The sequence below is a fragment of the Triticum urartu genome, chromosome 5A (genome assembly GCF_056163025.1).
Source record: "Triticum urartu cultivar PI428250 chromosome 5A, HENAU_Tu73, whole genome shotgun sequence".
Classification (NCBI taxonomy): domain Eukaryota; kingdom Viridiplantae; phylum Streptophyta; class Magnoliopsida; order Poales; family Poaceae; genus Triticum; species Triticum urartu.
This window is the reverse complement of record NC_141877.1, coordinates 231,711,685-231,729,705: the sequence shown is the minus strand read 5'-3', so window position 1 is coordinate 231,729,705 and position 18,021 is coordinate 231,711,685. Positions and strand designations below refer to the sequence as shown.

Here is an 18,021-nt window from a genome sequence, read left to right as displayed (position 1 = left end):
TTCCCTGTCATCCAATATGCTGATGATACTCTTGTTATTCTGCAAGCTTGTCCAACTCAGTTGCAACAAATCCAAAATCTACTGCTGCACTTTTCAACTTTCACTGGCCTAAGGATAAATTTTGCAAAGTCTGCTATGTATCCAATCAATGTGGGACAAGACAAGCTGACCCAGTTGGCTGCTATTCTGGGCTGCACTATTGGCTCTTTTCCTTTTCCTTACTTGGGACTACCTCTAGGCACCAAAAAGCCAAAAGTGGATGATTTCTTCCCCATGCTGCAGAGAATTGAAAGAAGGCTCACTGGTTGCTCTACTTTGCTGTCTACTGGAGAAAAACTTTCTCTTATTAAAAGTGTTTTCTCTAGCCTGCCAACTTTCTTCATGTGCTCCCTTGAGCTGCCTGTCACAGTGGTGGATCAAGTAAACTCCTACATAAGGCATTGCTTTTGGAGGAAATATGGTCAGGAAGGTGCTGGTCCTGCCCTCATTGCTTGGAACACAGTTTGCAAACCAAAAGAGCAAGGTGGTTTGGGGGTCTTGGACATAGCTACTCACAACAAAGCTCTTCTTCTAAAAAAACCTCCACAAATTCATGAATAAGAGTGATCTTCCTTGGGCTCACTTGATTTGGGAAACTTACTATAGCAACAGAGCCCCAACCAGCAGACCTGTTGGCTCTTTCTGGTGGAAGTCCATCATTAAGTTATTTCCGATTTTCAAGGATTTGGCTCACTGCTCTATAGGACAAGGTTCCTCAATTCTGTTTTGGCATGATAGTTGGGGCCCTGTTCCTCTTAAGCTGTAATTCCCTCATCTGTTTTCCTTCGCAAAGGATGAATTGCTATCCATCCAAGAGGCCTCTCACTCCAGCTCCTTCCAAGATCTTTTTCATCTGCCTCTATCCAATCTAGCCTTTGCACAGTTTCATCAAGCACAAGCATGTTTAGAGCAAGCTAATCTCCGAGGACATGCTGATCAATGGAAATACATTTGGAACTCGGCCACATTTTCCCCTTCAAAAGCCTATAATTTTCTCATCAAAGGGGAGGAGGCTCATCCTATTTTCAAGAAGATTTGGGCTACTGATGTTATGTTAAGATATAAAATCTTCTTCTGGTTGCTGCTGCATGATCGAGTAAACACAAGAGATCTTCTACACAGAAAATCTTTCCACCTCCCATCTTATATGTGTGAGCTCTGTTCTGATCAAGTTGAAGAAACTGCTATGCACTTGTTTTGGGACTGCCCCTTTGCTCTTAGGTGCTGGGACATGTTTTTCCCACACAAACATAGAGACACAAGTGTTCTTTCTGAAATTCTTTTAGCTCTGAATCATCTCCCTAAGGAAGTTGGTCTGAACTTTATCATCATGGCTTGCTGGCAAATTTGGATGCAAAGGAATGGCAAGATATTCAGACATATTACTCCCAATGTCATGACATGGAAAGTGCTCCTCGAGAAAGATCTACTTCTTCTTAAACACAGGATCAAGTTGAAACATAAGCAATCCTTTTCAGAATGGATTGACGCGCATTTCTAAGCTCTATGTTTGTTCCCATGATGTTTCCCAAGATAGGCATTGGTTAGCTTAGCTGCTTTTCCTTTTTCCTTTTGCTGTAAATATTTATTATAATCAATATAATTTACCGTAGAACTATTGTTCTATGGTCTCTTCAAAAAAATGGAAGATGTCTGGGCAAGGCAACCCGAGAAGTTGGGCTTCTTCTCGGTTAGGTCTCGGATCTGATTGTCCCGGCCACGAGAACTTGGGACAAACAGACGCTTGTTGAACACTTTGTCGGCCCAGACGTGGACGCTATCATGAATATACCATTGAGTACAAGGCTGCAAGAGGATTTTTATGCGTGGCACTATGACAACCGAGGTATCTTCTCGGTCAAATCAGCATATATGATGCTAACGGGTATAAAGTTTCAGCGGGAGAATTGGATACAGCACGGCGCGAGCACATCCGACCAGGCTGCGACCAAGCGGGATTGGACCCGCCTCTGGAAGGCAAGGGTGCCATCGAAGGTTAGGGTTTTTGTTTGGCGCCTCGCACATTCCTCACTTCCTACTGGGGCAACACGACACCGGCGCAACATGGCAGTAACAGAGGCATGCACCTTATGCAATGCGCAGGAAGATACATGGCGCCACTCCTTGTTTGACTGCCGAATGGCTCGTTGTGTGTGGGCACTTGGAGAAGAAGAGATACTGGAGCATGTTATTTCCAATAGAACCGAGGATCCTAGGCTTTGGCTATTCTGGCTTTTTGAAACGTTACATGAACATGAGCTTGCTAAAGTCTTGATCACCATGTGGGCTATTTGGTGGGCGCGGAGGAGAGCAATCCATGACAATGAATTTCAGAGCCCTCTGTCTACTTGGTGCTTCATCACGAGGTACCTTCAAGACCTTGAAATTGCAGTGAAGCAGAAGAACCCGATCGCTATGCCGAATGTCGGGGCCCGGCCACGGCATAAGGCATGGATTCCGCCGGAGGGAGATGAAGCAAAACTCAATGTGGATGGGGGTATTTCGAGACAGGGCCATGTTGGGGCAGCCGCGGTGATCTGCAGAGATAAGAAGGGTCTTTTCCTGGGGGCTTCGGCACTGGTTTTCGATGGCCTGAATGATGCGGTTGCTTTGGAGGCACATGCATGCAATGAAGCCTTAGCGCCGGCCATGGATCTACAGCTAACCCGCTTGGTGATTGCTAGTGATTGCTTGGAGGTGGTGAACAGTATAGGAACATCAACGGCGACACATTATTCACCTGTGTTACATGAAATAATGGCGAGGAGAAGGGATTTCCACCATGTCAAGTTCAAGTTTGAACACAGAGAAAATAATTTTGAAGCCCATGCACTGGCGAAAGCAGCGTCTTCTCTTCCAGTAGGGCGCTATATTTGGCTAGGGACCGTACCAGACAGTATTTGTATTCCGATGTTGATTACTGCTTAATAAAGTCCCTAGTTTCCTGTCAAAAAAAAGCTGTTGGTGCATCAACATCGATCGACTCAACAAGCTTCATGTTCTCAGGGAAACGAAAAATCTTACTGGAAAAAACTATGGCAAACTATGGCAGTTTCCTGTACCTCCTAAAGTCCGCAATTTTTGGTGGAGAGTGATCAAAAAATTCGTTCCGACTAGTTCTATTATCAAAGATAGACATGTGGAAAGAATTGAAAATATTGAAGCTTGTGGAAGGGAGGAAACTATCTATCATGCCATCTTTTAGTGTACTTGGGCGAAATTGTTTTGGCAGGAAATCAAACAGGTAATTGAGGTCAAGATCCCTGTACTACATCCTCAGTCTTGGGCGGTTGACATCCTTACACCGCCGGGATCCGGGTAAGTGATATCCCTGTTATTTTGTGTGGTCAGAAAGGAATGCAAGGAAGCATGGCGAGAAGGATCGCTCGATCTTACAGTATGTTAAATGGACTCTAGATATATCAATGGACTTGTGTGCAATAGGCAGAGAGATGAAAGAGAAGGAGGCTGTCAGACAACGATGGAAACCACCTCAGGTTAGTTTCATGAAAATAAATGTTGATGCAATGTTCTCTGATGCTGAGAAGCAGGGAGGCACAGGACTTGGAGTTCGAGATCATCATGGAAAACTTATTATAGCGCAAGCCCGCTGATATGATGCAGCATCCAGTGTAATGGCACTGGAGTCTTTGGCGATCAGAGATGGGGTGCAGTTGGCTTGTGACCCTCGGCCTATGCAAAATTATTATTGAATCTGATGCTTTGCAGATAGTGAATATGTGGAAAACAAAGTCATATGATCGATCAGAGATTGCAGCGACACTGCATGAAGTTCTGGAGCTTACTGCTAACATGGAACACTTCCAAGTTCCAACTTCAGTTTACCAAGAGAGAAGCAAATGAGCCCGCACATCTTTGCAGATGTTTATGGATTAACTATGTTCCTGTGTTCCTTGTAGCGCATCAGGAAGGACAATGCTCGTGTTTAATTTATACAGGTTTTTACCTCGTAAAAAAAAAGCTAGATATGTCCCAAAGTTCACCTAGATGGCAAGAGAAGCTAGATATATACTACATCCGTCCTGGTTTATCGGTTCCCTTTGTAATTTGTGCCAAATTTTGACCAAAATTTTAACTAACAAAGTGTTAATGCATATCAACAAAAGTTATATCGTTGGATTTGTATTGACATGTATGAACATTTTGTTAATTAAGTCTATGATCAAAATTTGGCACAAAATACAATGGGGACCAATAAACCAGGACAGAGGCAGTAGATTGCAATAGCTGCAAAGGACTACTTAATGGAATCCGAATCCGCAGTGCCACCAAAATGCCACATGTTCGTGTTACAGCTTACAAAATGCTCATAAAATGTTGCAGCACTTCTGCAACAAATATTGAAAACCTTTGCGCAGTAATAATGCCCCTAATACTTTCAAAGATACAAGAATCATATACCATCAAAAATAGGCTAATAAGCTTGGCTAAAGCATACGACAGGCTATTGCAAAAAGTTCACCATCCATTTGGTGATTTGCGGTGACCTACCTTTCTGTAAGCTTAAAATGAAGATACAGACATGGCTTTATCTCTCAACAGTTTTCCTCCATGACACTGCGTGCAGAATGAGCAGAGTTCCTACAGTAACAACTCCAACTGTCGCTTTGTCGCTGCAATTTGCATCAAAATTGCCTATCGCACAAGCACCAAACCAACCAAGCCTGATTCAGTTATCATCTCCTACCGTTTGCCGGCTCGGCCTTGTTGAGGTTTGCAAGCTCTTCGATCAGCTTTCTCTCATCGCTGCTTAGACGCTTTGGAATCTCAACCTGGACACGCACCAGCTGGTCTCCGCGAGCATTTGATTTACCAAGAAGTGGAACACCTTTCTTGGACATCACCAGAGTTGTACCCGGCTGGGTCCCCGAGGGGATCTTCAGGTCAACCACCCCATCAACAGTGGGGACCTTGACAGTTGTCCCAAGAATTGCATCAATATAAGAAACCTTGCATGTGTAGAGAATGTTTGTCCCATCTCGCTTAAGAACTGAATCCGAGAGAACATCAATAAAGACATAAAGGTCTCCTGGCGGGCCTCCTCTCCGACCAGCATTACCCTCAGAACGGACCCTCAACCTGCTTCCAGAATCCACTCCTGCGGGAACCTTCAGACTGATCCTCTTTGTCTTGCGCACACGGCCATCGCCCCCACAGGTTTTGCAAGGGGTGGAGAATTCACCAGTGCCACCGCAAGTATTGCATGTGGATACCTGCTGGAATATTCCAAGTGGTGTTCTTGTGGAGGAGACCACCTGGCCCTGACCACCACAAGTTTTACACGTGGTTGGCTTTGTGCCAGGCTTGGCGCCACTTCCGTCGCAAGTATTACAGCCTTCCAGCCTAGTTATCTCAATCTCTTTCTCTACACCAAACACTGCTTCCTTGAAGTTGAGAACCAGATTGTAGCTCTCGTCATCACCCTGCATTGGCCTGTTACGAGCAGCACGGCCCCCGCCCATTCCACCCATTCCACCAAATCCTTCGAATAGTGACTCAAAGAGATCAAATGGGTTTGAGTAATCCTGCAAGCCGAAATGTTTATATTATTCTAAGTTCAGAAGTTAAAAATACAAAAGGTACTCTTGATCAAACTTGTGAACTGGAGAACACTATTAAGTAACACTTACTCCCGTGCCCATGCCAGAACCCTTCAGACCAGCTTCTCCATATTTATCATAGATCGCTCGCTTCTCATCATCAGACAAAACCTACAACAGCAATCATCTTTATGTTAGCTGGAAGAAATGTGCACTGATAGAATGAAGAACATAGAATGGATAGAACTGGGTAAGACCAACTGGCCTAACCTCATAAGCATTGCTGATATCCTTAAACTTTTGTTCAGCGCCAGGCTCTCTAAAACAAAAACAAGACACATAAGAACTAACTCTCATGCTCTTTGATCAAGCTAGATGCAAGGATGGCTAGTGCACAAACAAATAAGAATCAGGAGATATCTACAAAGATGAGAAGAGCACAAGATCAATCAGTAAGAGAGCTAAGAGAAAATAAGAAGCATACAAGAAGTGTTATAAGGAGCTGAAAAGCAACAAGGTAATGATTACCCAACTTACTTGTTCACGTCAGGGTGATAGCTCCGAGCAAGTTTCCGATAGGCTGGAACAGGACATATATTCTTAGAATCAACACAGAAAATAAACTACAGGTCTGTCTACAGTATTGCATACCAACCTCATATTTCCATTAAAACGAATACTAAACAAGTGAAAGAATCAGCTAATGAGTTGATGAAAGTGACATAACAACATCATAAACTCATGTCATTCATTTGAGTCCAAACAAAATGGCACAAAGATCATGGCATACTTTGCACCAAAGGCTAATGATTCAATTGCATGCTATGGTGCAGGATATTAGTTTACCATTTACCAATTATACATATCTTAATGCAGTACTGATTTTATTTCAGCGGCTGCTACAAATCAGTCGGGTGATTTCAGGCAGACTTAAACCGCTCCTAGAACCGTCCAATTCAGACTCACCCAGCCACACGATCTGCAGCCCCAAGCCAGCACCACGCAGCAGCTCCCATGGCAGCAGGGCGCAGCACCGACGGCACCCGGCGGCGCTCCATTGCAGCGTCCATGCCGCTTCAGTGCAACCACGACAAACCTTCAATGCCCTCTGCGGTGCTTCATTGCAGCTCCGGCGACGATTCATTGCAGCTCCGGTTACGCTTCATTGCAACTCGGCGGAGCTTTCGACGACGCCACGGCGCTTCATTGCAGCTCCAGTGGCCCCGGCGAGCTCCATGGCAGCAACGGCCGCCGGCGGATGCTGCGACGACGTGCGACGGTGCCGGTGGATGTATCGATGCAACAACAACAGCACACGGCTGCGCTGACGGATGCTTCGATGCAAAGACAGCAACAACAGCACGTGGCGGCGCCGATGGGTGCTGCGACGCAGCGTGCGACGGCGACAGCGGATGCAGCGATGCAACAGCGACAGCGTCGACGGATGCTTCGATCAGCTCATAGCAACGACACCATGCGGCAGCACCGGCGGATGCCGTGACGCGTTGCTTGCCCGATGCTGCGAAACAGAGATGGTGTCATGTGTGGGTGTTGACGGTGTGATCCTCTCCTGCTTGCATCAATGGCGGCCGCGGCCATGGCAGGATTGCAGCAGCAGGGTTGCCGATGCGGCAGAGTAGCATCATGCGGCGGCGGCGACGGTCCCTCCCAGTTCCCAGCTGTGGTGGTTGGTGGTGCTCGCCATGGATTTGACGGCCTCTGCTCTGCCAGTGACGAACTAGGAAGAAAGGGGAAAAGAGAGAAAGCAAGCGGAGAAGAAGGATTGCCAGGAGATAAGGTTGGATGGAGCGGTGGGTGGCCTGACAGGGGACACGTGTCGCACACAGGAGTCGGTTTAAGTGAGGAAGAAATCATCCTGATGAAACGAAACGTTTTCCTTTTATTTCACATGTACATTGTATGACTAAAAGAGAATTAAAATTGGAGGCTGGAAATCGACTATGAAAAGTTTGCATATCTGATCATCACAAGAATTTGGTGGGTGCTAGGAATCATCCGGCTGATCCCGTGCGGGGATCAGCCGCCTTGTGCGCCATCCGATGCAATGCTTCACAGCCGCTGGATTGTTCTCTCAGGCAACACACGCCTCACTGGACTCCTAAAATATGCTATGCAGTACCGCATTCCTCCCCGGTCGCCACAACTACTGCTGGTAGCCGTCGCACAAACAGCCCTAGCAGGCAGTACAGCGCTGCCCCTGTTCCTCGGAGCATCAGTTGTCACTTCATAGCAGCTTTGCCATAGCAGCAGCGGTAATGCTCCATGGAAGCACCGATAGCCAAGCGACGCTCCATTGTAGCGCCGGGTATGCTCTGTGGCAGCACTAGAGGCCCCTCGCCGACACTCCATTGCAGCTCCATGGCAGCACCAGGTGGTCCCCGCGATGCTCCTGTCGCAGCAACGACGCCACTCCATTGCAGCTCAATAGCAAGCAGCACTGGCCCCGGTGATGCTCCGTCACGGCACCGATGACCACCGACGATGCTCCATTGCAGCTCCATTGCAGCACCGCCCTAGCCCCCGGCGATGCTCCATCGCAAAACTAACGCCCCCAAGACGATGCTCCATTGCAGCTCTGTCGCAGCACCGCCCGGCCTCGGCAATGGTCCATCAGCTACTCCTTGTAGCAAAGGGTGGTGTTGCATAAACTGACGAGCTCCCCTGGCTAGAGCACCGGCTGCTCCCTTGAGGCACAGATGGAGCGCCGTCAGCCCCCGTTGCGGCACGTTGCGCGACGGGCAGTCTGTTGTCAGCACTGGCACACCCATCTGCAGCATCGGCGCCCGTGGCCCTGCAGCGCCGGCAGTTGCGTTTTGCACCAGTGCATGTCGGCTCTTGCAGTGGGCTGGCCTTGCACATCCCCTCGCCGGCTTGCAGCAGTTCCAGCGGCATGGTGGCGGTCTGCTCGGAGCAGGTGGGTGGCACTTGCAGCAGCGACGGTGCTGCAGTCCCTGCTGCGGCGGCGGTACACCAGTTGCGGTTGTCGGCAGCAAGCTCACAAACAGTGGAGAACAAGAGAGCCAAGAGGGAGGAGAGAGACGCAAGAAGTATACAAGAAGATAGGTATGGATGGCTCGCGACGTCTCTTTGACGTGCTGGGCCACATCCACATGGGCACGTGGCAGGTGATGGACGCGGTTGACGAGTGCATAGAAATCAACCGGTTGATTCTAATCATTTTCCCAAGAATTTATATGACAAACAACAGGATGACTAAGAAGGTTTAAACTGGATGGAAACAAAACCTGGTAACAAACTACATAATACGTAAAAAAAAACTACTCCCTCAGTCTCATAATATAAGATGTTATTACATCTAATATGTGAGTATATTGGATGTAATAACATCTTATATTATGGGACAGAGGGAGTAAATAGCATCAAGTCAATAAATTCAGAGCATGAGCTGCTAAATAAAGGGCACTCACCACTCTTGATTTCAGATTTACTAGCATTTCTCGACACACCAAGTACGGAATAGAAATCCTGTCAATTGCAAGTTTATCAAAATCCATCAGGACATCAAGTACTTACAGACAATAACACCAGCGATGCAGAATGAAAAGAAATAGCTCACTGATTCAGCTCGAACGATAAACCGTGAACCCCTCCGATGGCGAAATCTTGGTGATGGTGCATGATTTAAGCTAGCACTAGGTGATGCTAGGTGTTTACCTCTGCCTCTGGTACTGCACGAACACACAAATAGTAAAATTAATTTAGTTTGCCGAGCCAACCATGTGTATCCTATCGTACGTGTCGGTTAAACGTTACTAGCACATCTTTAATTGTTCAGCTGACAAACCGAAATTGCAACTACCTGGCTACTGCTAATCTTTGATAAAAAAATGAGTTGATGACAGGAAGTGATAACAATTGGGAGGTTAGAACACAAACTGCAAGTACGACAATGGTACAGATTGACCACATGTTTCATCATGGAAGTCCCTAGCACTACAAGCTATGGAACTATAATCGCGCACGAACGTACCTATTTTTCGATGCCATGAATCTCGGATCGATGGCCACGGAACCCCGACCCCCATAGATCGATCTGGATCGAGGTTCGAATTCGCTCCCCTGATTCGCTACAGGCAGCGAACCCACGAAACCGGAGCAGCATACCACAGGCGTCGTCGGCCTCGTCCCGGCCACTCGCCGGAGACGAAGGGAGGGCGGCGCGGGGGAGACGTGTGGGTGGACGGCCGGGCGGGAAGGGGTGGCAGGGAGGCGGTGCACTGGGTGGAGCATGGGGGCGGCGGGGGGTGGCGACGCCGGCGAGGTAGGGCAGGGAGGAGAGGCGAGCTGTGAGCTTGGTGGGGGGCAGCGAGCGAGGGAGATTGTAGCTGGGTGGGCTGGCCCAAACCTTATCTCTGTCTCGCTGTTTTCTTACGGACACGCGCGTTGCCGTGCATCAACCTCCCATCCGACGGTTCTCTTCTGCCCTGCCTGCTGTGCTTCCGTCCAGCTCGCGCTCTCTCTCGATCTCTCTCGCGCGCTCTCCCCCTCTCCTCTCGTGTGCGCGTGCAGCGACTAGCGAACCATGGACAAATACACATTGACAATGTAAGAGCAACTCCGACGCAGGTGCCCATTTCATCCACCGCCGTTCATTTGGGTCGGCACAAATAAAAGTGGAGACCCAATGCGCCGCCCTATTTACAAAATGTGTCTGCTTCATGTCCGCGTCGACCCATTTACGACCCAAATTTGCGGTAAAAATGCGTCGGCGCGGACGCGAAGCGGACGCTTCGCGCGGTTTCTCGATGTCCGTCGCGTCCTCATCTGGCGACCGTCCAACTACCGCGGTCAGCTTAATTTATGACGACCGCCCACCTCGGGCCCACACGCGTCAACGACGGCGATCGGCCTTTTTTAATCCGAGCGTGGGGGGGGGGGAGTGTGTCCTTATATGCTTCCAAAAGCTCCTCGTCCCCATCTCGCCACCCTCTGCTCCCCCGTCGGCGGCAACCCTAGCCATCGCAAGGATGGGCTTTCTTCTCCGACAAAGGCAAGGGCAAGGCCCCCGACACCCCTCTCCCCCCGCCTCCGTCGACGTCCTCCCGCCGGCCGAGGCAGCGCGTGAACGTCCCAGTGCACCAGGCGAAGTGGCACTAGGAGAACCATGTCCCTCTCCCCTACCCTGATGTCACCCTACCACACAACTGACACTTGGATCCGGAGAAGATCCTAGTGCCAGCGGCGCCGCGGTCGGCGAGGGCGCACGCGAAGGAGGTGCGATGCCGGCGGGCGCTAATGATGCCGGAGCAGCGCCGCGACGGCGCCTACGACGTCGACTCGCCCTATTGGGGCGTTGGTTCGCCTTCGAGCACGAGATGGCCAGGCGGCGCGACGTCTGCGACGTCTCGCATGGCTCCCACCGCCGCCCCTCGTCGTTCGTGGCAAGGACCAGGCAGCCCTGGTGGCTGTCCTCCAGGGGAGCGAGGAGGAGGAGCGACACAGGGAGGAGGATGAGGCGGCGTATGAGGCGCGTATGGCGGAGGCCATGGCGCTGTCTGCAGCCGGCGACTGCGTAGTGCCGCCGCTGGCCCCGTCATTTCCAGCCAAGGCCGAGCTGGAGCCGACCCCCATCGAGCACTACTCCTGGACCGGAGTGGTGCACGAGTGGGTCAGCGCGCCGGCGATCTGGATGGGGGCGACGGAGGCGCAGGAGCGCGCCTATCTCGAGCAATGGCGCCAGCGAAGGCTGGCTGAGGAGTGCCGCGAGGGCGAGTACCTTGAGCAGGTGGAGCGCGATGCCGAGGAGGAGCGCCGCGAGGCCGAGGAGGAGGTGTGTCGTGCCCAGCCGGCGGCGGCACAACCCGCGGGGGACGACATCGCCACCGCCTGGAACACGGCGTTCCCCTGGGTCGGCCCTGCGCCGACGCTGATCGACCTCATCGGCCTTGACGACGACGATGAGTACTTCTAGGGCCACGCGTCGCCTCATAGTTTAGTTTTATTAATATTTAATTAATGTAAATGTGAACGCGTGGACTCTCGCCGGCCTTTGTGGTTGACATTAATGCTTAATTAATGTTTTTTATTTTTAAAATATTTGTTTTCTATTTTTTTCCACACGTCGTAAAAATGGGTCAGGCCAGTGTTGGGCATATGCGCCGACATAAACGCGAAATCAGACGTGAGTGTTTGCCGGGCTGACCCAACCCAACAAAAAGGGACAAAATCGTCCTCCCTTTGGATCAGCGTGTTAGAGTTACTCTAATCATACAAAATGCTATGATCATAGCAATGCAGAATCTGAGCAAAATCTGGATGTGCAAGATCGGATGCGGTGATGCAAAATCTATCCTATCAATCCATCTAAATAACCATAACTGCTGATGAGAATTATGTAATAATTTATTTATGTTATTTAAAAAAATACTTTATATTTTTTTATTTTATGCCTTTTGCAGAATTATCAGACATTTATACAAACCACGTGTGAAGATAAAGGAAAAAATGATTAGGTGGTGTTCAAGAAGTTTTCCACATCACTTTTTGCCCATGAGAAGTTAGAGACCAAGTTTCCATATTGTGGACTTAGATTCTGACTGTACAGACATACTTGATTTAAAACGCATATAACTTTTGCATCGGACTTCAAATTTGGTGAATGTTTTTTTAATGTTTACAATCAAGTGGATGATTGCTCTCTCATAAATTGGCTCTTTTGATCAGCACGTGTCCCTGGGGGCCACCCACCGCATCCCCAGCCTTACCCTCTTGAGCGTCTCTGATGCGGAGCATCCCACGATCACCCTCATGGACCTATCATCGTCTCCCAATCACCAAGTAGACCGATGACAAAAGCACGTGCAAGAGCTATCGCGACCGAGATGACATCTTTCCTTAGTGACCTCCATATGAACCATGTGAGACATGGTTACTACTGTAACGCTCTCGGTGCGGCTATATCTCCTACGTGCCGAAGCACGACTTAGAGGCATAACCGCATTGAAAGCCATGTCGCAAGTAAGGTAATCTTCACAACAACACATGTAAATAAATAAAAGGGGAAAAGATACATAGTTGGCTTACACTCGCCACGTCACACAAATACATGAATAACATTACAATCATTCAATACACTCATGGTCCGACTACGGTACCAAAATAAAGATCAACCCCCACATGCGACACGGTTGCCGATCGCCCCAACTGGGCACCACTACTGATCATCTGGGAAAGACACATAGTAACGGCGAGAGTCTTCATCGAACTCCCACTTGAGCTCAAACGCATCGTCTGGAGCGGTATCATCGGTCCCTGCATCTGGTTTGGAAGTAATATGTGAGTCACGGGGACTCAGCAATCTCGCACCCTCGCGATCAAGACTATTTAAGCTTATAGGTAAGACAAGGTATGATGTGGAGCTGCACCAAGCGACTAGCATATATGGTGGGTAACATACGCAAATGAGAGCGAGAAGAGAAGGCGAAAGCACGAACGAACAACTATGATCAAGAAGTGATCCTAGAACAACCTACGTCAAGCATTACTCCAACACTGTGTTCACTTCCCGGACTCCGCCGAGAAGAGACCATCACAGTTACACACGCGGTTGATTCATTTTAGTTAAGTTAAGTTTCATGTTATCTACAACCGGACATTAACAAATTCTCATCTGCCCATAACCGCGGCACGTCTTTCGAAAGTTCAAATCCCTGCAGGGAGTCCCAACTTAGCCCATCACAAGCTCTCATGGCCAACGAAGGATATTTCTTCTCCCAAGACAATCCGATCAGACTCGGCATCCCGGGTACAAGACATCCTCGACAATGGTAAAACAAGTCCAGCAACACCGCCCGAATGTGCCGACAAATCCCGATAGGAGCTGCACATATCTCGTTCTCAGGGCACACTCAGATGAGCGCTCCATACAACTAAAACCAAACCTCGAGTTTCCCCGAGGGGGCGCTGCACAGGGCTCTAGTCTGGACCAACACTCAGAGGAGCACTGGCCTGGGGGGGTTTAAATAAAGATGACCTTTGGGCTCCGGAAACCCAAGGGAAAAGGAGGCTAGGTGGCAAATGGTAAAACCAAGGTTGGGCATTGCTGGAGGAGTTTTATTCAAGGCGAACTGTCAAGGGGTTCCCATTAAAACCCAACCATGTAAGGAACGCAAAATCCGGGAACATAACACCGATATGACGGAAACTAGGGCGGCAAGAGTGGAACAAAACACCAGGCATAAGGCCGAGCCTTCCACCCTTTACCAAGTATATAGGTGCATTAAGATAAACAAGATAATATGGTGATATCCCAATAATAAACAATGTTCCAACAAGGAACGGTCTCCAATCTTCACCTGCAACTAGCAACGCTATAAGAGGGGCTGAGCAAAGCGGTAACATAGCCAAACAACGGTTTGCTAGGACATGATGGGTTAGAGGTTTGACATGGCAATAGGGAGGCATGATAAGCAAGTGGTAGGCATCGTAGCATAGTCATAGCAAAAGAGCGAGCATCTAGCAAGCAGAGATAGAAGTGATTTCGAGGGTATGATCATCTTGCCTGCAAAGTTGTCAGAGTTGACTTGATCCTCGTAAGCGAACTCAACGGGCTCCTCGTTCATGAACTCGTCTCCCGGCTCTACCCAAACAAGAACAACAAGCAAACGGAACACAATCAACCACGTGCAATGCTCAAACAACATGATGCAAACATGGTATGATATGCGGGATGCGATATGTGATGCATATGCATGATTTGACAAGGAATGATTGAACCTGGCCTCAACTTGGAAATCCAAGAGTGCCGCTGGAAAGGTGAGGTGATTTCGGTTGAAATCGATATAAATATCACCGGAATCGGATGCACGGTTTGGAAATGGCAAGCAAAACAAATATGGCACCAGTGTGCGATAATCAGCAAGTGACCAACTAAATGCATCAAGATAAATATGCTACAGCACTCAAACGTGACAAAAAAATACATGGCAGGGATCCACTCATGAAGCTTGACAAAAGATGAACACTGAGCTACGGCTAGTTCATCCATTAACAGGTTCAAACAAGCATGGAAAAAGTGCAAATGATAACAGGTTTCAGACTTTGTGAAATTAACACAAGTCTGGAATTTAACATAAGGAAGCACACTTTAGAGCATGAAAACTACATGCTACAGGAACTTAACATGGCAAAGCAAGGCATGGCATGAAGCTTCTCAAAGCACTTAACAAAAGTCCCTTAGTGACCTTGAGTCAAAAGGGATCAGAAAATACAATTGCAAGCATGTGAACATGGCAAAAACATAAACAGATTCAGACTTAGTGAAAAACTGGAGCATGCAAATCAGTCAACGAGTAGGCATGTTTACGAGCTCGATGCACTCACTACAGAGTATGACATGAAAAACTAAGCATACACCCATCAAGAAGATATGGCATAGGAGCTATACATGGCAAGAACAACATCATGGCATGCACGGATCAAAAGCAACATCCTCGGCAAAATCGCTAAACATGTCAACAATCTGGCAGGATCATTTTATAGCAAAAGTAGAGCTTGATTGACTCAAGCTAGGGTGCTCCATAAATGCAAACAAAGACATGGATGGATAGAGCACCACAATATTAACAAAACATCCTTACTGATCATCCTCAAAAGAGGCACGGATCACTAGGAAACAACATGAACATATGGCATAAGGACAAAAACAGAACAAGGACTTTGTGAAATTCTAAGTCCCTGAAATCAGCATTACCGATTACGCTACTTTGCAAGCTTGTGCTAGTCACCACGAATATCACAAAAATACATGGCAAGCACCTCTATAAAGATGGCATGGCATTTAACAAAACACATGTAGAGCTCAGGATCATAGCATGCACACATTAATCATGGCAAAAATGACAACATGCCATTTGCTGAAACAGATCTGACAAATTCATCATATAGCCCTCTTCCAATAGCATTTCGGGCATCAAGATGAGATCAAATGAAAATGATGCAATGAGATGAAATGATGTACTCGTCGAGGCGAACATTTTTATATGCTACACGCACGAATCGGGGCTATGGATGCAGGTTATGGCATGCCAAAGTTTGCAAAAAAAATTAGGGTTCGGGGATGAAAAGTCAACCGCGAGGAAACTGGATCTGGATCTCAGATCGACCGGCACTGTAGCGGCGCGCTTCCCAAGCTCGCCGGCCGGAGTTGTAGTCGACGGTGGCCGGATCTCGGAGGGGGGGGGGCGGAGAAGAGGAAGCAGGGACGGTCGGCGAGGTGGGACGGCGGAGGGCGGCGCGGTGACGCGGCGGCCGTCGTCTGAGGCGAGGAGGCGCCGGACGGCGACGAGGGTCGCCGGCGACAACCTAGGGCGGCGGCGCAGCCGCACCGGCGTCGGAGGAGAGGAGTGGCCCGGGGCGGCGCAGCCTCGGGCGCTGGGGCACGGCCCAGAGCGGCGCAGGGGCGGGCCGGCGATGGGCTTGCCCGGGCCGGCGGCGTGGGGTCGGTGAGGCGCCACGTGGCGCGAGCGGATAGGGTGCGGGCGGCGGGGCGGCTTGTCCAGCCAGATTCGGACGTTGTCCGGCGCGGAGATGGGATTTTTAGGGTTTCGGGGGAGAGGAGACCCGAGATTTCGGAAGGGGATCTATTTATAGAGGTAGAAGGAGCTAGGAAGCTCCAAATGAGGTGCGGTTTTCGGCCACGCGATCGTGATCGAACGCTCTAGATGATGGAGAGGTTTTTGGTGGGTTTTGGGCCACTTTGGAGAGGTGTTGGGCTGCAACACACACGAGGCCTTTTCGGTCCCTCGGTTAACTGTTGGAGTATCAAACGAAGTTCAAATGGCATGAAACTTGACAGGCGGTCTACCGGTAGTAAACCAAGGCCTCATGGCAAGTCTCGGTCCAATCCGGAAATGTTTAACCTCCACACACGAAAAGAGGTAGAAAGGACCACCGGAGGACATAGGAGCGCCGGAATGCAAAACGGACAACGAGGAAAATGCTCGGATCCATGAGACGAACACGTATGCAAATGCAATGCACATGATGACATGATATGAGATGCATGACAAAGACAACAACACACGGAGACAAAAACCCGACAACGGAGAAAATAAAATAATTTAGGCCGGAAACAACAAGAGTTGGAGTACAGATAAGGTAAATTACATCCGGGGTGTTACAACACTCCACCACTACGAAAGGATCTCGTCCCGAGATTTAGGACTGCAAAACGCCGGGTACTCAGAAAGGAGGTGATCCTCGTGTTCCCAGGTGGCTTCACGGTCAGAATGATGTGACCACTTGACTTTGAGGAATTTGATTGACTTGTTGCGAGTCTTGCGCTCAGTTTCTTTAAGAATAGCAACAGGGTGCTCACGATAAGAAAGGTCTTCTTGGAGATCAATGTCTTCGAAGTTGACGGTGCGGTCAGGGGTCTTGAAGCACTTGCGGAGCTGAGAGACATGGAACACGTCGTGCACATTTGCAAAGTTGGAGGGAAGCTCAAGTTGATAGGTGAGATCGCCTCTCTTGCTGATGATCTTGAAAGGACCCACGTATCTAGGGGCAAACTTCTCTTTAATACCGAAGCGACGAGTACCTTTCATTGGAGAGACGCGGAGGTAAACATGGTCTCTGATCTCGAAAGCCAAATCACGATGCTTACTATCATAGTAGCTCTTCTGGCGTGATTGCGCTGCTTTGAGGTTATCACGAATGACTTTACACATCTCTTCTGCCTCTGTGATCAAATCATTGCCAAGAAGTTGACGTTCACCAGTCTCTGACCAGTTAAGAGGAGTACGTCACTTCCTGCCATAAAGAATTTCAAATGGGGCCTTGCCCGAACTCGCTTGAAAGCTGTTGTTGTAGGAAAACTCGGCATATGGAAGACAATCTTCCCACTTCATACCGAAAGAGATAACGCAAGCCCTGTGCATATCTTCAAGAATATGATTGACACGCTCGACTTGGCCGCTAGTTTGAGGATGAAAAGTTGTGCTGAAACGGATGTTGGCGCCCATGGCCTTCTGAAAAGAATCCCAAAACTTCGAGGTGAAGATGCTGCCACGATCTGAAGAAATCAACTGCGGAATGCCGTGCAGAGAGACAACCCGAGTGGTATAAAGCTCTGTCAATTGAGCTGCTGTGATCTGTCAATTGAGCTGCTGTGATAGACTCTTTGATAGGCAGAAAGTGAGCCACTTTAGTGAGTTTGTCGATGACAACGAATATAGCATCATTGCCACACTTGGACTTTGGAAATCCAGTCACGAAATCCATCTCAATGTGGTCAAACTTCCATTCTGGAATGGCAAGAGGTTGGAGGAGACCAGCTGGTCATTGGTGTTCTGCCTTCACTCTTCTGCAGACATCACATTCATTCACGAACTGAGCAATCTCACGCTTCATTCGAGTCCACCAATACGCCTGCTTGAGG

The 18,021-nt window shown here is 48.8% G+C and overlaps 1 protein-coding gene across 1 annotated transcript; it reads right to left on the bottom strand.

The window, feature by feature from the left end:
- Nucleotides 1-4,255: 4,255 nt before the first annotated feature.
- LOC125528092 (chaperone protein dnaJ A7A, chloroplastic) lies at nt 4,256-10,101 on the bottom strand. Its single transcript, XM_087525804.1, has 7 exons — nt 9,613-10,101; nt 9,199-9,310; nt 9,050-9,107; nt 6,138-6,180; nt 5,871-5,919; nt 5,691-5,771; nt 4,256-5,585 (listed from the first exon to the last, which is right to left on the bottom strand). The coding sequence occupies exons 1-7, from the start codon at nt 9,870-9,872 to the stop codon at nt 4,737-4,739; spliced, it is 1,452 nt and encodes a 483-aa protein (XP_087381930.1). The 5' UTR covers nt 9,873-10,101; the 3' UTR covers nt 4,256-4,736.
- Nucleotides 10,102-18,021: the final 7,920 nt, after the last annotated feature.